Source organism: Mesocricetus auratus, unplaced genomic scaffold, assembly GCF_017639785.1.
Source record: "Mesocricetus auratus isolate SY011 unplaced genomic scaffold, BCM_Maur_2.0 Super-Scaffold_100004, whole genome shotgun sequence".
In the NCBI taxonomy this organism is placed as follows: Eukaryota; Metazoa; Chordata; class Mammalia; order Rodentia; family Cricetidae; genus Mesocricetus; species Mesocricetus auratus.
The window spans coordinates 39,088,079-39,107,206 of record NW_024429189.1 but is presented as its reverse complement, the minus strand read 5'-3'; the positions used below and the strand labels follow the sequence as shown (position 1 = coordinate 39,107,206).

At 53.9% G+C, this 19,128-nt stretch overlaps 1 protein-coding gene and 1 long non-coding RNA gene across 4 annotated transcripts in view; one reads left to right on the top strand and one right to left on the bottom strand.

Annotated features, from left to right (window-relative positions):
- Gad1 (glutamate decarboxylase 1) overlaps positions 1-12,364 on the bottom strand; it is a 38,212-nt gene extending 25,848 nt beyond the window's left edge. The window contains exons 1-5 of one of the 2 annotated variants that reach the window (XM_005065167.4): positions 12,176-12,364; positions 10,581-10,723; positions 7,451-7,513; positions 2,467-2,625; positions 1,070-1,312 (exon numbers count right to left, since the gene is read on the bottom strand). In XM_005065167.4, the coding sequence (XP_005065224.1) occupies positions 1,070-1,312; positions 2,467-2,625; positions 7,451-7,513; positions 10,581-10,659 (544 nt within the window). In that variant the 5' untranslated portion in view covers positions 10,660-10,723; positions 12,176-12,364. Of the gene's footprint in view, positions 1-1,069; positions 1,313-2,466; positions 2,626-7,450; positions 7,514-10,580; positions 10,724-11,839; positions 11,952-12,175 lie in introns of those variants that run through there. The other variant, XM_013121730.3, reaches the window with a different exon arrangement.
- Positions 12,365-12,401: 37 nt separating this feature from the next.
- LOC121140376 lies at positions 12,402-15,108 on the top strand. 2 transcript variants are annotated; one of them, XR_005877180.1, is made up of 4 exons: positions 12,402-13,118; positions 13,248-13,392; positions 13,856-13,951; positions 14,118-15,108. It is a non-coding gene; the product is annotated as an uncharacterized LOC121140376 (long non-coding RNA). The 2 variants fall into 2 exon arrangements; XR_005877179.1 differs by having other exon boundaries at positions 12,405-13,118; positions 13,248-13,951.
- The last annotated feature ends 4,020 nt before the right edge of the window (positions 15,109-19,128 follow it).

Genomic DNA, 19,128 nt, shown 5'->3' with positions numbered 1-19,128 from the left:
AGAAAGAAGCAGGGCACGCAAGAATGTGCCAAGCCTCACATGGAGGCTTCGCCCTGTGATGGCAACTGTGCCCAGGACCCCCAAGCCCTGAAGATCTGTCTGCCTAAGGGCGCAACAGAGCCAGGCGGGGAGGGAAGAGAGTCGCCAGGCAGAGAAACTATTTCAGTGCTAAGAAACAGCTCCTGCAGAGGCTTAGGATGTCTTTGAACTTGGGGTGATTTTAAAGTAAGCACTTGATCCAGGATTGCTGATTAGAGAGGCTCTGGGAGAGGTGAAAAGGGGTCGAAAGGACAGTCTCTAAGTAGGAGATAGGACTTGGTGACTCACTGGAATATGATGCAAGTGGGGGAGAGGGGGAGGGGGAGGGAAGGAAGAGGGGAGAAGGGGACTCCTTTTGGGTGTTCTGCATTGAATTGTATTCCCAAAAGAGATGAATTCGAGGCCCGGTCCCTTGTTCCTGTGACTGTGGCTTTACTTGGCGACAGGGTTTTTGCAGATGCAAACACGAGGCCACCGTGAGGCACCTATAAGCTAAGAAATGCCAAGGAAAACGCCCAGGAGTACCAGAAGCCACAAAGGCAAGGGTGAATCTTTTCTGGGCACCTTCAAAGAAACCATGGCCCTGCTGACACCTTGATTTTGAAGGCTCTGCCTCAACAACCATGAAAAAATAAATTCCTCTTGTTTGTGATAGTCTGTAATGACAACCCTTAGAGACCGACACCAACAAAGAGGGAAGCTTGTGACAGACAAGGGAGGTGGGGCTCCCCGAGTGAGGTGGACCCGAGGCATGACTAAAGGAATGGGCCACTCTACTCTCTGTAGACTATGAACAGTCTGTAACAAAAACAAGCAATAAATGACCTACTACCACATCTCAGTACCTTTTTAGTTTAAAAGACACGGGTTATTGCCAGGGTTACTGCTCCAGTCATTGCGGCCCAGGATGACCTTGTTGTCATTGAGCACCTGGTGTCCTCCCTCACCAGGACAGAGCCTCTTCAACCTGATTTGGCTATGCTCCTGACCAGCTAGGTGAGGTGGGTGGTCAACCTGTCCTCACGCTTACCTGTACGAACCCCGTACTTTAGGGTGTCTCTACAGTCAACCAGGATCTGCTCCAGAGACTCAGGGTGGTCAGACAGCTCCAAATTGAAGCCCTCCATGCCTTCTAGTAACTGGTGTGGGTGGTGGAAGTCCAGCACCTTGGTGGAGCGATCAAACGTCTTGCGGACATAGTTGAGGAGTATGTCCACCACCTCCAGCAGGAACTGCACAGTTTGCTCCTCCCCATTCTTGGCCGGAAGCAGATCTAACCAGAGGAGGGAAGCCAAAGAGCGATTACCACCTGCCTCATACCTGTGTTTCCCTGGGTCAGCCTCCAGAGGGGCTCAGGCGCTTTCCAGGTTAGGGGTCTATACTGGTATTGGGATACCCAGCTCCCAGAAGGATGCACTTCGGGCCCACACCAAGTCATTTGATGCATTCCTAGGGCTTTATACACTTGTTGATAGGCAGGACTGCTCGTATGGGGGAGGAGTGGAGTGCTTAGAGAAACCTCCAGCAGCTGACGCTGGCAGCTGTCCATTTGCTGAATGGACACCTGTGAGGAACAAGATGTAAAGTGCTTCTGTTGGCCTCCTAGGGGCCAGGTGTCCCTGTGCATCTGGTTTGGTATTCATAATTTGCTTGATCTGTGAGTAGCAGAAGGTGGGGCTGCTGTGGGTATGGGTTCTGGAAGGCCACAGAGGGACCACCACCTTCTGTTGACTTCATCCTTTGGGGACTAGATATTTTTTAAGTATCTGGAGGTGATCAGAATTGGGAAAGGGGGTACGCAGGAAGGAGGGGAGCTGTTGGGGCCCCTGGGTGATGTTTCCAGGGGAGCACAGGAGCAGGATGTGTGGCCATCCGCTGCATGGCTGTCTCAGAGGTTTAAGGAAGCTGTGGTCTCTGTGGTTGTGTAGGAGTTAATGGAGGGAGGAGTACATGTGAGGGCCTCGTGAAGCACCTCCCAAGGCCTGCATTGCAGAGCCAGCAGGGGGAGCTAGCAAGAGAGCCCCAGTGTACAGTTTACCAGAGAGTGGGTTGGGCGTTTGGGGGTCGGTAATCTGGGAGGATAAGTGATGTTAAGAGAATCATTCGATGTTCTGATTGTAAGATTCTTTTAGCGTCTGCGACCCTCTGTGTCCCTGTTTGTCTCTGGGAGTGTCTTTAGAGTTGCATGATTTACAGAGTTCCATCATCCGCCTTTCAAAACAGCGGGGGCCTGGGCAGTTGGGAGGAGGGAGCCGACCCATACAAAGGCCAGAAAGGAGGTTTCATGAGGGTTCACAAAACATGGCATTTCTCAGTGAAAGAAGTAAATTTGGCGAGCGTGGTTGGGGAGAGGATGGGGGGGAGGTAATCAAGATACTCAAATGAGGCACTGCTGGCTAGGCTGGGTGAGGGCTGGGGAGGGATCACCTTGAGCAAATAGGTTGGAGAAGTCCGTCTCTGTGCGCCGGAATCGGGCACCCGGGTCACCGTTTTCACAGGAAAGCAGGTTCTTGGAGGACTGCTTCTCCCTAAAGGCGCTCACAAGGCGACTCTTCTCTTCCAGGCTGTTGGTCCTTTGCAAGAAGCCTAAAGCACAAGAAGGTTGTTAAGAGAGTCTGGGAACTACCCAGCCACCAAAGGGCAGCCATGTCTGACTGACCCCCAAGCAGAGATCTCGTTTTTTTTGCTGAGGAGAGAAGCCACTGAGAGTGTGTGGTTTATACACAGTGATTCTGCACTGCTTGCTTCAGGCGGGGAGGGGCTGGCTGTGTCAGGTGTCATCAGTGGCACAGACCCAGTCATGCAGGAGAGAAAAGCGGCAAGTGAGCCCCATATCCTCTCTGAACGTGACAACAACTGAATTAAGTTGACTGGACAGCTTCCACTCCAGTAACCAGCCCCAGGACGGGGTTTGGAAAGAAGGGACGGAGAGGATGCTGACAACATTGGGTTTGTGGGCTGTGGAACCAATGGGATGAAGACAGCAGAGGGAGGAGGGTGAGGACAGCAGAGGGAGGAGGGTGAGGACAGCAGAGGGAGGAGGGCGAGGACAGCAGAGGGAGGAGGGTGAGGACAGCAGAGGGAGGAGGGTGAGGACAGCAGAGGGAGGAGGGTGAGGACAGCACAGGGAGGAGGGTGAGGACAGCACAGGGAGGAGGGTGAGGACAGCACAGGGAGGAGGGTGAGGACAGCACAGGGAGGAGGGTGAGGGCAGCAGAGGGAGGAGGGTGAGGACAGCAGAGGGAGGAGGGTGAGGACAGCAGAGGGAGGAGGGTGAGGACAGCAGAGGGAAGGATAAGGTCCTGGAAGTTAAGGAAGATGTCTTTTCTCTGGCACCAGGTATATATCACAGGTATAATATTTTTAACTCGAATATGAAGCACAGCTCTTCCTGAGTCACCCATCTCAGGTGATGAAAGTATTAGGAAAAGACAAGAAGGCCCCAGCATCTCCCAGCCTTGACATGGGTTTGGCTAGCTATAGGTACTTATGGAGCGCTTGTAGAAGAGCAGCTTGTTATTTATTTAGAATGAGACAGATGAAGTGAGACCAATCTCCCATCCTCCAGAAGCCTCAGTCTGGCATCTGGCCACCTCTGTTACAGTGATTCCAGGAAACTATCCAGAAGCATGCTGAAATGAACTCTGAGCTCAGGCTGGGGTTCACAGCACCCCATTACTTCCCCCAAGAAGGAGAAGAAAACTCACCCATGGTAGACAGTGCAAACATCCCTAACATCACTCCAGGAAGCGGGGTGGAACCCAACAGACTGGAGTGCCTGCCAGCTTGGAGCATGTCCACCCCCCCCCTATGAAACACCGTACCCTGCTCATAGAGCTGCCTTTGTAGAAACTAAGATCCTTGAGACATAATCAAGAGTTCAGAGCCAGGAGGCAGCACTCATTCACTAGAGGGTTGTAGGGTCCTGGTCCCTGGCACTGTTTCCCTTTGTCCAGAACAATGGTTGTAGAGTATGTCTGGCTGGAGAAACCAAATTCACATGGCTCAATGAAGAGTGGTCCTGTCCCACTGAGACCTACTCTGTAGTCTCTACCATCTGATCCAAGCTCCTCTTGGCTCAGAGGGGCCCTGCAAGGAGGTATCTGCTTCTCTAAGAATGGCGGAGATGATAAATTAAGTGGAGGATGAGGTGAATGCTTTAACAGTGGTCTCACTAACAAGGGGTCCTGGCTATGGGGTCCCTGAAACTTCCCAGAAGCACCCTATATTCTCCCTTACTCTGAACCCCAGCTACCAGGAGTTAGTGCCAGCATGTGAGTAACCAGCACAGGGGACAGAGCTTGCAGCTTGTGCTGGTTCAAGCTACAGATGGCACCCACCCTCAAATGAAGGTGAGCAGCAGCATCCTGGGAGGACACCCCCTCTGGGATGCTGGTGTTCTTCATTCTCATTCCCCGACTCAAAGGCCAGGGCCCCAGTGAGCTGTGTAGAAACAGAGAGCGCCATGCTCCAGATAGTTGTTTGCAAGTGAAGCTCCAAGCTAGGTGTGGCATAAAGACACATGGTCACCGGGCACGGGGAATACTGAAACCCAACACCAAGTCAGCTTAGGGAAAGGAGCTCCTTTTGATTTCTATGGACACAGGGCATATTAACAGATCTCCTATGATTTTCACAAGAAACCAGAGATATGGAGTGCATGAGGTATCTCTATCCTTAAAACAGGCAACTGATTAAAAACTTAAAACACGTGTGGAGGGACAGTCTGGGCAGCAAGCTTTGGACCTCTACGGGGATAAATGATGGAAGACCAAGGACAGGCTGGAGAACTGGCAGAGCCAGAGCTTAGGCATGCTAGCCACTTTATCTAGGTCATGCCACCAAGCCTGCAGCCGTTCTCCAGCTCTTGGCAGAACCTTGGGGTTCCTCCATCTGATTACTCTCCCAGGGGGGTTCTGCCTCTGGAGCTGAGGGTTTGACTGGGGACTCTGTGGCTATCCTTGCAGCTTCATTCCCTGGAGTAAGGAGGGGGACAGGGGTGGGTGAGAGGTGAATCTTAGCAAAACACAGATGCTTAGGGGCCCATCCAGGGTGATGGGTTTGAAGGTAGAAAGAGACTATTAGATGCTTGGCTGTCAAGCCAACCTTGTTGATCTTAGGTCAAGATGGTGCGAACCTGGGGGTGTAAAGGGTCTGGAATGAAAGGAGTTTGGGAACGGTTTGGAGTCTGGGCTGTGGGTTCAGGGGTCCCCACTAGTTGACTGGTGCATTCTACTTCCACTTGCTTACATTAGAAAGCCAGACATGGCCCAAATATGGGAAATGAATCCTTACATTGTGTTTGTCTTCTTTCAGCATCAAGTCTGGTGGGCAGCCCTGTGGCCCCCAAAGGGACAGCATTTTAGTAAAGGGTAATTTTCCAGCAGTACTGTCCTCTGCTCCCTCCAGTCACTCAGTTTGCAACTTGTCCCAAAGTGTGTGTGTGTGTGTGTGTGTGTGTGTGTGTGTGTTTACAGAGAGGAACCTCTTCATGGATGACAGCCACCACTCCCATGCCCCAAGCTCTCCCTTGTGGCATGGGTTTTCAGAGGAGGTGAAAATGAAATGACTTAGAGCCCCGACTCTGGGCTCAGCCAAACCCTGACTTTATCCTGGTCCCTTTCCCTTTCAGGACATCGGGTCTGCCTCGGGAGCATTTGGACCTTTTATTCCAAAGACCAGTGTCAAGATCAGGAGGAGGCAGGATGGAGACTGTGCCTTCACACCCTAGCTCCCACAGGCCAGGGGAGAAAAGTGGCCTTCACCTGGAACCTGTCCCTACCCGCAGCATCACACGGCCCGGGCTCTTTCGTTCTGTTTGCCATCGGATTGCACAACAGTGACAGCAGCAGAAGGCAGGAGCCATGGCGCCAAAAGGGACCAGCCAGAAACGGGCCATTAAGCCAGGAATGGCTGGGTGGGAGTGGGAAGGGGCTATTAATAGCACAAAGCTCTGGGCTGTTGACTGCTCTAGCATAGAGACCGCTTCTGGTGTTGCCCACCAGTTTTGCCTGCCGAGGACTGGATCTCTAAACCGCTGGGTCCTATGGCCGCAGGGCTGGACTCCTGCATCTGTGGGTCTTGCAACTGAGCCTTGTTTTCGTTACCGGTTAATAGTGGATCCCGGGATCCAGGGCCCCATGCAAGGAGGATGATGCACAGCCAACCATGGAAGGTCGCTGATTTCCCAAAGCCCTAAATAACCACTCTCCCTCACCGAGTCTGAATAGCCACGACCCGGGGGCCGGAAGGACCGGGAGTTGGAGAGGCGGGAAGGTCAGGCCTCCACAGCACCCATTCCCCTCCGGGTCCCTAGGATGGGGGGCGGAGCTCAGCGCCCGGCTGCGCCGCTCTGCTGCTATCTCTCGCAACAGCTGACGGATGGCTCTTTAATAAGCCCCTCGTTAATCTCCCCCCGCCCCGCGCGCCTCTCCATCCCCTGCCCGGGGACACCCGTATTTTCTGGTCCGATAAGGCTAGAGAATTTTAGATGGTGAAATGTAATCAGGAAAGAAACTCCTCATTGTTCAGCCGGAGCCACTCAGCTGTGTCCCTTCGAACAAATCTCTTGTTTTGGTTGTTTTTTTCCTTCTTTAAAAAAAAATACATCCCTTGGGCGTTTTCATTTCAGACCCTCCCGCTCCTTTTCCTCTCCCCTCCTCAGATCTGTTTTCCTTCCCTGCTGGCAAACCGTGCCAGACAATGCCTCCCTCCCCCAGGTTCTCTCCCTCCCTGAAGCTCCCCCTCCACACCTGCCCCCACTTCCTTTTTTTCTGCTGCCGTCGAAGACCTGCAGGGCAAACCCACACTGCTCGCACTTCGCCTAGACAGGCCACCTAGGGCTGTAGGCGACCCTTTCCCTTTCTTGCCACCCTCCCCTCAAGCCCCAAGAACGAAATTTGAATCACGGTGACAATTCGGTGCAAACCCCTCAGGCTGGAGATGCCACTTCAACTGGGGATGGAGGATGGCGTGGGCAACCACGAAGGATCAGTGGCAGCCTTGATACATAGTGCACCTTTGGTCGGTTTGCCCGGAAAACCAGACCAGTTGGCAATTTTTGTGCGGTTTTTACAGACTCAGGGCAGAACGCGCTAAGTCTAAGCAGCCAGGCGCCGGCGAGGACAGCATGGCTGCCGCTTGGGGGTGCTGTATCCCTGCTTCCGAGGCCTTACTGGGCGAAATGAGTGCCTGTATTTAAGCGTTTTCTGGTTATTGGGTCTCTAAAAGGTATAGACCTCTCTCTCCTGGCGAGTGAGGAGGACCAGGGCTTCCATGAGACCGCCTTCATTGGGCGCTGGGACACAGGGGTCAGGGTACCCCTACGGATGTGCGACACTCCTACAAACCCACTGGCCCGTGAGTCACTCCACTCTGAGGAGACCCACCCCCTGAGAGCCTGTTCACTTACCACAGATCTTCAGGCCCAGTTTTCTGGTGCATCCATGGGCTACACCACACCAAGTATCATATGCTGGGGGCAGAGACAGGAAAAAGAAATTAGCAAGGTTCAGGCTGTGGAGGCCCTCTCCAGAGCATCTCATGAAAACCCCTGTTCTGGAGGAACTCGGAGCTACCTGCATCTTTGGTTCACAGCCAGAGCTCCTCGCTCTCATCACGCGTGCTCACTTCAGGCACTGAACCGTGTTTTGGAGAAGTAGAGCTCACAGCCATGGATGCCATGCCCAAGCGGTCTAACCACACACACAAAGACGGCCTTGGAGCTTGCCTGGCTCGCCCAGCCCCAGGTCTTAGTCCTCCGGACTTGAAGGGAACAACACAGCGGCTCAGAGAGGGAACACAGAAGCATCTGGGACCCAAACGTCTCATAATTTCTTGGCGGGTCTCCAGCCGAGTGGCAGCTTAAAATAAACTGGCATGAAATGGGGTCGCGGAAGAGTTCAGGAATTAATTGGGTGAAAAATAGTATTTGACTAGATGATCGGGCTCGCATGGCTGCTCCAGTCAGACTGGGGAGTAGGGAAGACAATGGTGCCCCCGTCGTCCTGTCCTCAGCCCACCCATAACCCCCTTCGCAACCTGGCCCTCATTAACCCTCCCTTCCGACTCCCAGAGGTTGGGGCAGGCAGATGCGGCCGGCCACCTCTCCTCTGGGTCTGAACCTCGGGCTGCAGGAGCATTAACTCCCAGCAAAGAAGGCGAAGAGGCAGCCTGCCGCCCTGAGAAGACTTCGTGTAGGGTGGGCCCAAGAAGACATTCCCTTCCCAGCCCTCCGTGCACGGCGCCTCCCATCCCCCACCCCACCCGGGTCGCTTCTCCGGGCGGCGCGCGAGTGTTGGCTGAGATAAGCAGAGTGACATCCATTAAACCCTAGGCACAACAGAGCCCCGGAGGGGAGAAGAAACGGCCTGACGTCGTGAGACAGTGTGTCACAGATGGAATCCCACGGACAGACAGGAAATCCGTGCAACAGCAAAACCCGGCGCATAGAGCTCCACTTTCCCAATATCCGTGCTTTCTCTTTAAACGCCAACTCATCTGATCGTCAAAACGACCCACAAAACACTCAGGAGTGTGGCTCTAAGACTCAGGTGACAAAAGCATTTCTGCTCAGGGAGGTTAGCGTTTCCCAAGGTCACTTGGCCTGAGGTTGGCCTTCAGAAACATTCCAGTTTGCCTTTTCCTTCAAGTTAGGCGTCAATAAAAACAGGAAAACAGGAAGGAAGAGAGGTGAGCGAGAACCCCTTTGTTGTGGCAGGAGTTGAGAACACCTTTTCCAATAGGCGGAGAGCTCCTGCCTGCTAGGGGATGGCTGGAATAAGGAGTGTAAGGTTTGTACGGGAGCAGAACGGGACGCTTAGCAGAGAATCCAGCCGAGGCTGAGACCCGCAGCAAGCTTGGCAGGTGGGGGTGTGTCTTCCGAGAGGGCGGAAAGAGAACGGAGCCCGGGACCCGTGCTCCCAGGCTCTCCAGTTATGGGTAGGCGTTCCTAGGGAAGGGATATTCGCCCCGACGGGGAGTCCTAAGATCTCTGGCCACCATTTAGGTGGTTTTCAGAGGCACCATCGCCTCACCTTTGCTGAGGCTGGGCATTTGAGGATTGAGGTAATCTGCCTGTAGGATGTGTGGGTACCCAGTGTGATGGTTTGCCCCAAACCCTGAAGGAGAGGAAATAAAAGTCTGCATTGTGAGGATGAGGACTGGAGTAAGGTGGGGAGGGCCGTGAAAGAAATCTGTGCAGGCCCAATCACAGACAAAAGGGGCGCAGGCCTCGGAGGTCTGCCAGGCCGGCTCCCACCGCCGGCTCCACCACCAACGCCTGGCTCCCGGGCCGCCAGCGCTGACGATTCTCTAGAGCCCCGCTTTGTTGTGTGTGCAATTGCAGCCTGTCTGCTTGCCGGGACAGGGGGCTGCAAGGTTGCCTGAGGAATTAGGGCCTCCTGCCCCAGAGTCTGCACCAAGAGATTGACCGGAAGGGGGGGCGGCTTTCCTGCCTTTCCTTGCGTTGATGGAAACAATTGTTTTCACAGGCTTATGATAAGTGCCCTAAAAATCGCAGCACTGAGCACTCTGAACCACACCGGTCTCCCTCAGCTCCTCCCCTGTAGAGATTCTGGGGCCAGAGCTGTCTGGAGCTTGATAGGTTTGTGGGAGAGCGGTGGGAAAGGCTCACCCCAACATGGGAAAAAGACAAACAAATCCCGCGCCTCTGTTCCTCTATACGGAGTCAGAAAGTCACTCCGAATTAGAGACAGACAGGGTGGAGAAGCATAAATGCCCCCTTTATGTGGTTTCCCTCTTCTCTCCAAGACTGTCACCTGCGCACAGGTCTCTTGGCCAGGAGAAAGCATCGGGGTGCTGTTGCCTCCAGGCTTGGCAAGCCATTTCTCCTCCTAGTTAGCCCCCACATCTTGCCACCCTGGATGATGCCTACTCCCCCCCCCCCCCCCCGCCTTCGCCCTTTTTGTCTCTAAGATGTAATTAATTGAACCTCAAGCGGTTTTGTGCACCTTCCACGCCCCTGGCTTCGCCTTCACTCGTCAATAGCTAGACACAAATTTGGAGCAATTAGGGACCCTGAGTTTTCTAAAAGCTGCAATTAACGTCGAAATTTCCCCTGATTATGGACTGTGAGTACAGCGCTGGGGGCGGGGAAGGGAGAGGAGAGGAGGAGGTCAGGTCTTAGCTCAAAGCTAGAGAGAGAGGGGGACAAAAAGAAGCCCTTCTCGCTGGAACTCCGGGTTCCTCACACAGCCCCCCCTGTTCTGACCCCTGTTGTCTCCAAAACAAACATACAACAACAACAACACAACGCCATGCGCGCCGCCAAGACCCTAAGGATCTATCTATCCCGCGGGGGCCCCTGTGTATCCTCGTCCTTCGGTGCCCTGGGAGTAACCTCTCGTGTCCTGGGCAGCCAAATGACCTCTAAGCAGGAACCCGGGATAGCGCCCCGTTTCTTTCCCAGCCTCCATCATTTCTACTCTCTGCTTTAGCGTGCCGACAGCGCGGCCTCCCGCGGTCCCAGCGCCCCCACCTCCGCTGCAGTCCATTTAATAGGAAACTGGGGCAGGACCTACTTGTAGGGCGCAGGTTGGTAGTATTAGGATCCGCTCCCGCGTTCGAGGAGGTTGCAGACGAAGGCGTGGAAGATGCCATCAGCTCGGTGGTCCCGGGGTCTCTATCGTTCAAGGGTCCCCTGCGGGTTAGGCGCAGGAACGGGCTGCGAACAGAAGGGAGAGCTGTACTGGGGAGAGCTTCTGGGTCCTGCGGTCCGGGTCACAGAAGTCTCCGAGACGGAAGGGAGACCAAGGGCAACGAGCTGGCTGGGTCCCGGTGCGCGGTTGGTGGGAGGGGGTGGGGAGGCGCTAGCTAGCTCGGAGACTGGGGCGCAGGCACAGTAGTAGCCCAGAGCGACTCTCAAGTCTGGAGGCTCAACGGGGTGACCCCGTGTGAGGCTCGGGGCTAAGGGGCTCCCGAGGCGGGTGCAGGACGCGGGGGGGGTGGAGACAGGGCTAGGAGCACTCTTCGAGTGAATTCCAGCCTAGCCGAGACAAGCCCCATTGGGCTCCCAGCAGCCTGGCAGACCCGCAGACAAGGGGAGGGCGCGCGGGGCGGGTACGTCTGGGTCGCTGTCTGGCTCGCGTTGTTGTGTCTGGCTAATTCCTTGGAAAGAAGGAAGCTCACGGCGCCGGGGACAGGGACTTTGGTGAGACAAGGTGAGGAGGTAAAGGGATTCATATTTTGTTTTCTTTTTTCCCTAGGTCTTGGCCCGCTAAGAAACAGTCACCTTGCCCTCCAGACAGCCAAAAGGCAGCGGGTCGGAACCTTGCTGGCCGGCTTCTTGTCACACCTTGTTTCTAGCTATCCCAAGTCTAGGGCAAGGCTGCGTCCCAGATTCGCCGTATCTACTCTACCTAGTCCCCAGAGTTCGTCTCACTGAGCCACAGAAGGTGGCAGAGGGTACAAAGGCGAACGTCACCTGAGAGGCGAACTTGCGCCCTGGGCACTAGAGACCTCGGATAGAGATGAGTGCCCGGCGCCCCTTGCTCAAGAGAGAGAGAGAAAAAGAAAGAGAGAGAGAGAGAGAGAGAGAGAGAGAGAGAGAGAGAGAGAGAGAGAGAGAGAGAGAGAGAGAGAGAGAGAGAGAGAGAGAGAGAGAGAGAGAGAGAATGAGAATCTGGGTAAATCTAAGACCCCGCAGAGCGCAGCCCACCAGCCGCCTCTTGCGCCTAGCCCCTCGGGCTGGCCATCTGTCCCCGCGCGCGCTCTCTCGAAGCTCCGCGGGCGGCGGTGGAACGCGGGTGCTGGGGAAGTAACAGGTTAGCGCTCCTCGCACCTTCTGCCGCTGCTGCCCAGGCGCTTAACCGAGAGCCGTGAGCTCCGAGCCCCGAAGCGCCAGGGAAAATGGCTCTGGTGTCACTTCAGCTCCTACGTGTCCTCCGGAAGAAACCATTGATAAGGATCGCCAGAGTGAGGAGGGCCGGGGGGCGGGGGCCGCCAGCAGGCAGCTGCGGCTGGACCGGCGGGAAGCACTAGGCTGCGGAAGGTGGGCGACAGGCTCGCGCGCGGGGCGGGGTGGGGTAGGGCTTGAGGGGAAGCCTCAGGCTGAGAGGACCCGGCTGAATAACCGCGGTTGGGTGCTGGCAAGTCAGGGAGATCCCGTGTTACCCACCTTGGCTCAGCGAGCGCGAGCTGGACCCTCCAGTGGCTCCTGCGTGAAGCGACCCCGGCTCGTCTCCGGCTCAGCCACCGGTGTACGTGCCAGGTATCACCCTGGGCTGCTTCCTTGCTCGCACAAACCCCGGTCCGCACGCGAAAGCCTGGAGAAGACAGAGAGCTCCGGAGAGGCGGCCGCTGGGCTGGGGGGAGGCGGGGGCAGAGTGGGGAGGCGGGGACCCGCTCGGCGGGGGGAATCACGAGGCCGCTGCTCGCGGGGGCAGCTGGTCCGCGGAGCGGTGGGGCTCCTTTGCAGGTGTCTGACCGCCTCTGGAGCTTTATAGGGCGGTCATAAATCCAGCTCACGGGTTTTCGATCAGAAGGGCGGGGGGGGGGGGGGCAAAGTCCTATGAGTAATCCAGAACGTACTCAGCACGCTCTGTTTTCTATTTTATTTTAATTTTTGAGATGGGCAATGTTGGGTGAGAGCAGGGGAACGATAATTCCTACGGAGGGTTCTGACTCACTGGGCGCTTCTTCTCCTCTTTGCCCCCCTCCTTCCCGTTTCCTGGAGAAGACTAGCATAGTCTTTGCTGATGCTGGTCGGCTGGAGCTAAGACATCAGCGGTGATTAAGAAGAGACCAGCATCACCTTAGTCCCTTTCCTGTGACTGCCCCAGGATCCACGACCCTCCACAGGGTTTTCTATGAGTGATGCTCTGTATTGAGCCAGGGTTACCGGAAAGGCAAAACAGAGACCGAGAGGAGGGGGGCCACCCAGATCATGGAGTTTCCTCACCCCAGTTTCTTCTCCCAGTTAGAGGCATCCCCAAAGCCACCTCGTTGGAACACAGCTACCTGGCACCACCGGAGGAAAGGGGCCTCATCTCTCTCTCTCTCTCTAAGCCCTCTCCTTTGAGGAAGGGGACCGGGAGCTTCGTGATTGATCACGTCTGAAGGTTAATAACACGCACGAGTGCCGCGCCACACGCCTGGGGAACTCGAGCGTGGAGGTGGCTCCCGGAAGGCAGGACAGCACTCCTCGTCCTGGCCCACCCTCCTCACTCCTTTTCAATTTCAATTCCCAGGCGTTTAAAGATTCTCTCAGCGATGTGTAAGCGCCCTGCTGAGTTGGGTGAAGTCCCCCCTGACAGAAAAAGGCGGTAACTGGAAAATTTCCACCAGAGGGCGCCAAACACCCAGAGACCCTGCGCTGGCTGCGGGTTTTTCCTGGTGCGCCCCAGACAACACCTGGAGACGCCCGCCGAGCTCTGTAACTCGATGGCCTTTTCAAGCCTTCCCGCAGCTGTCTCCTGGCTCCCCCTTGCTCTCCCTCCGTTCCTTACTCTTTGGGGGTAAAACAAACCTGACCTTTGGGTGTGTCTGGGTGACGGGGGGGGGGTAGTACTCCGTGATCGCGTTTACTCGTTTTCATAGTGATTTCCCTCACATTGCTGTCGAACAGACAGGGGCTCCCGATGGTTTACTCCAGGCCTGTCCCTTTTCTGTGACTGTCCTATCAGTTTTCACCACCAAGCAACGGAAACATCAAAAATTGTACGAATCACCAAGATTTCCGTGAGGGTGCTCTCAGAGTCAGCACTGGGAGATACCGCGTGTTCAACAAAAGAGACTGAAATAATAGCGTTGCTCCCGCTGCCAAAGAAAATACTGCTGTTTCCTCTCTGCCTCACAGGAAAAGAAAAGTCCCCGCACTTTTTAAAGATGAAAAGCACCCGAAGGGTGGATTGAATCGTAACTGATGTCCCACCAAGCCACAGCTCCCGGATAGGTAGGTGGTGTGTGTGTGTGTGTGTGTGTGTGTGTGTGTGTGTGTGTGTGTGTGTGTGTGTTTCTTGAAGGAGATGCTCTCTCAAACCGCGCTTTTCGGAATATCTTGAATCTGTGTATGAGGAGGTGAGCTTCCACGCCCCCTTCTTGGGCCTTCTTCGTTAAAGGGTGCAGTGACACCAATCAGGACGCTGGGTGCCACTGCTTAATCACTCGAGATCCACTGGCCGGAAGAGAGGAAGCAGCAAACCCTCCTGAGCCTAGCCGGCTACAATTCTGCTGAGGTGCGGGCCTTCCTCCGTCCCCCCAGTCTTCCCCCAAGACTCCCTGTAACAACAGAGCGAGCCTTCGCCTCACCTGTGGCACTAGATGGGGTAATTTTCAGCCATGTCTGTCTTTGACCACAGAATGCAAAGACCTCACTTCCAGCGCTTTAGCAAAAACAACCATGTTGGAAAGAAACGAGTATATATATATTTTTTTACAGCAGTAGACACCGCACATTAAACCAGGCCGGGTCTGTCTTTGAGGTGCACCGCTTCCTCTACTCTTTGTGACGGGGAGGAAAAGAATGAAGGCCCCTGCTTGTCTTTAGTGTAAAAGCATGTGAATAGCAGCGATCCATTGAATGGGTGCTAGCGACCTTCTGATTTGTGTTATCTTTGCACTCGTGAGGATGGTATCCCGGTGAGCCAGGGAGAAAGGTAGACTGATGGGCTCACGACTGAGTAAATCTCCGATTTTCTCCTGCTGCAACTCAAGATTCTTGAAAACGGAGGGCCTGGAGATCCACGCAGTTCTGGAGCATCGAGTTTTGAGGCCCGGGACACACTTCAGCACCGAGGACAGCGCCCGCCGTTAGGGCCTAGCCAGGGTTTTCCCTGCCAGTGCTCGGCCAGCCCCCTGCCTCTGCCCCAGGCTGGGCCCCACCTTTATCCCTCTCTGTCGTTTGTTTTGCCTGGCGGGGGATTGTGCAGTGGTGAATGTCTCCCACTCCTTTCTTCTCCTCCTAGAATTGGACGGATGACAGCTGCCCTTGTAGTTTGACTATTTTTTATTTGTGGTTTTCACTCTTTTTATCTTACTACTCCCAAGGGGTGATGTTTACAAGAATGAGGGTGGAGGGGAATAAAAGGACTTCCTCTCCAAGGACTTGAACCGGGGGCGAGGCGTGGTCCGAAAGGGTGTAGTGTCCGGCCAGCTGTTTCGTTCACATTTTGGTCTAAGAACAAGCGCTTTGAAGAAACGGGAGAGCAACGCTCTAAGCTTAGCACACAAGGGCTGGGCTCGCCTTCGGCTGTGTTTTCTCTCCGTCCTCCGGGCGGGCGCTGGGGGCGGCGGCCGGCCCATCACCTCATTCTGGCTACCGAGGACGACGTTCCCTAGGTGCACAGTGACAGCCGCTGACATTCTCCGCCCACGGTGCCCTTTCCGCGGGACATTTACAGATACTCAGAACGCGTTTGTGGCCCTGGCTTTATGGGGGGGGGGGTGTATGTGCGAGGGGGAATCAGATGGGAGGAGCGTTAGGCATGAAAGAGGCTCCCCAACCCGCTTCCGGGGGGAGATTCCCACCCCCCCCCCCTTTTGCTTACAATATTTTCTGCCAAGGTGAGTAGGTAAGAAACGTCAACTGGCATTGACGCACTTCGCATGATTAGCTTCCAGGAATGGCAAATTAGAGCCGTGACTTTTGCTTCATTTTAGCTGGGTCACAAAAGTCTATTTAAAGTATTTAAATTATGATTTAAAAAAAGAATAAGAATGGAAAAGGAAAAATGGCAGTGCTCGCGTCTAAACGTGTTTCGCAGGAGAACTAGGGAGTCGGTTATAAGTCAGACCACAGCTCCCTTCCGGGTGTGTCCATACTTTAAAGATAGATCCCCGAGTCTTTCTGGACTTTCTTTGGAGGGCCCTAACGTACACCCCAACCACCAGCTACCCTGGTTCCTGGTAGGCTGTGAAAGGGTTGCTGGGGGCGGCGGGAAGGGGGGTGGGAGAGACAGAGCTCTGCGGTTGGAGCGATTCTAGAAATTGCAATGATTTCTTGCGGTGAGCTGGAGTCTCCAGATAATTGTCATGTAGCTGTTCCCCTTTGATAGTCCGAGGCTGAAAATACCTCTGTATTAAGTCGAGCAAACAAGCAGCACTGATTTGCATTTGTGTAAATCTAGAAACGCCCAGATCTCGCCACCCCAAGCACGAACACAGTGACCAGCAGGGGGCGGCAGATTACAATTCCTGGTGAGAACAGCAACCCCAAACAATACAGCTGGTCTTCAAGGAAGCCTGCCAGGGTGTTTCCATTTCACATAGGTCTCTGCAATTTTTTAAAAGACAAAGCAGAACCTTTTTAAACGCAGAGAAATGCCCCAGATGAGACCTCTAATACACCCAGGGTCACATGTCCCTTTGATGCGAGGACAGGCACCCTTTCCCTTTCCTGGCTGCTGCATCCCAAAGGTGGTCTTAAGGAATCCTTTGGTTCTAAGCTAGAAACAGCTTCTCTGTAAAGCAGGTAGCACAGAAATCACAGACCTGAATCCCGATGTGTGAGAGAGGATTTTGTTACAAAACAGGAGCTAAGTAACAGCTTATCCATTTCTTTTTCGTTTGAAAATACCAGGCACTCAATCTCCATTTCCAGACGTGTATGTCTGGTACTGTTTGTAAGAAGGTTCTGGGACATTCTGTCTTGGTCAGGGAGATCTGGTTAGTTAAACTTGTGGGGTCAGGTCTGGCTCCTTCCCAGGCATTGACTAGTACTCAGGGAAGAACACTTCAACCTTAAATGAGGGGATTCATTCCAACTCCCAAAGTTGTCCGTCCATTTCATGTGAAGGGATTAGTTTTAACAGCTAATCGTGCTGTAGGTTTTCCTAACATAGTAAGAATAGATTCATCATAGTTCCAGTTGGGAGGCCCTGCTTTCTTTGAACAGGTGAGCCAGGAATCCTCCTTTCGATCCATTTAAACATTTCCTCCCCTTAGATATGGTTTCTCTGTGTAGCCCTGGCTGTCCTGGAACTCACTCTGCAGACCAGGCTGACCTCAAACTCACAGTGATCTTCCTGCCTCTGCCTCCTGGGTGCTGGGATTAAAGGTATGCACCACCACCACCTGGCTGAACTGAAAAATTTTAATGTAAGGATTAAATGGGAATCATTGTCTTCTTACTGAGGTTATACACTTACTTCAATTCTACAGCCAGGGACCAAGCCCCAGAGAGTCCCAGAGTAGGAGAAGCCTTCAGAGTTCCTTACCTCTCTACCCTTTCCTCTGTGGTGAGTTTGGTCATGGTTTGGATGTTGGCATGAAACTGATCTTCAAACTCATGAGTTTTAGGGTGATGTGCTATGCATCAATACTATGGCTACAGCAGATCACTATAGTCTTTTCACCAGGAAGGGTAAGAGGAGCCAGAGTGGAACTCAGGAAATTTTGGCATCTGTTGAGACAGGAAGAGAACTTTACCCTCCCTGGGAGTGTTGGCTAGAGGCCAACTGTTATTGAAGTTTCTGGAAGAGAATGTTAATTTCAGGGCAAATCTTTGTCAGCACATTCTTAACGTTTTTGCATTTTAAAATGACTAAGGCTAGGCTGCCCATGTTGCAGTGGTTGACCCTACACCCAGCACATTTGGGACGTACGAACTGAGTTCAGTGAATTTAGAAGCGTACCAGAGGTTAGGAAGGAAAAGTGAATCTTGGGGGTATTAGAGGAGCTGGAGGGAAGAGAATGGGGAAGTAAATTTAATCAAAATGTATTCTACTCATGCATGTAAATCTTAAACTAAACACAATGGCTGAAGGTGCAGGAGCAGTGAGGCTGCCTATGGAAAGTTGTGGGTCCCCTCCCCCTCCATCAGAGGGCAGCTGGAGCGGAAGCAGTGTCCACAGAGGTTGGATGGAACCTTCTGTTGACTCCACAGTTCCCAAGCCCAGCAGGGCTGTGAAGGGTTTTGTTGCCACTGCCCTTGGAGAACAGGGCAGCAACCACCCAGCCTCAGTCATGTCAAGGTAGGGGGAGGAGCCGCTTGGGAGAGCCCAAAACATCGCGTTAACAGCCCCCACCTCTGCTCACACCTCTCAAGCCCACGCAGAGAAACGGATGCCATCCCCGACCCCCGTAGACGATTTCAGGTGACTGAAGGAGACTGTGAAACCAGTAGCAGACAAAGCAAGAGACTTCAGTGCACTTAGGAATCACCAAAGTCTTCATGGAAGCTGTGAAGCTTTGGGAGTCTTTACTTCAGTTGCTGCAGCAGTTTCCGGGACCTGAAAGGACTCCGGGAGGCGTTACTCTCACCACAACTTCTGATGAGCCTCAGGCTATTCTGCCCACAGTTACAATGGGGTGTCCCTGTGAGGTCCTCAGTCTAGGCAGGTAGGAATACCTCAGACACCCACCACACCTGGCTTGAGAATTTCTGCTCCAGACTGTATGGCTGAGCAGAAAGACGTGGTCAGTAGACGTTATTTAAGTAGCCCTCTCCTCGGGGTGGGGAGGGGGGGTACGAGGGAGTCCTCCTGCCCTTGTTCTAGTGCATTGTTCATCTTGTGTAGCCTAGGCCCCTCCCACCACCATCCTTGGCATTTTTACAGTCTATAGTCCTTATCCCGGGTGGGTCAGAGTTAGGGTTTCTATTGCTGTGAAGAGACAATGTGACCACCACAACTCTTACAAGGAAAAACATTTAATTGTGGTGGCTTACATTTTCAGAGGTTTAGTCCAGGATCATCATGGTGTGACATGGTAGTGTGCAGGCAGACATGGCGCTGAAGAAGAAGCTGAGACTCCTGCACCTTGGTCCCCACGGACAACAGGAAGTGGTCTGTGTCACAGCATAGCAGACCTCAAAGCCTATCTCCACTTGGACACACCTCCTCCAACAAGGCCACACCTCCTAATAGAGCCACCCACTATGAGCTATGGGGGCTACTTCCATTCTAACTACCATAGTCAGGTTGGAGCTGAGAACTGGAGGAATGAATAGACAACTCTTAGATGCCCCTCCCCCGGCACACTCCAGGACCAGTGAAGTAAACGGGAGCTAAAGCCCCAGAGAGTGGTCCACAGCAGAGACTGGGGGACTGGTACTGGGGAGGGTCAAGGTAGCAGACACCAGAAGTGTTGGAAAGATGAGAGAGCCGCAGCTTCAGATGGCGAAGGGCTGGG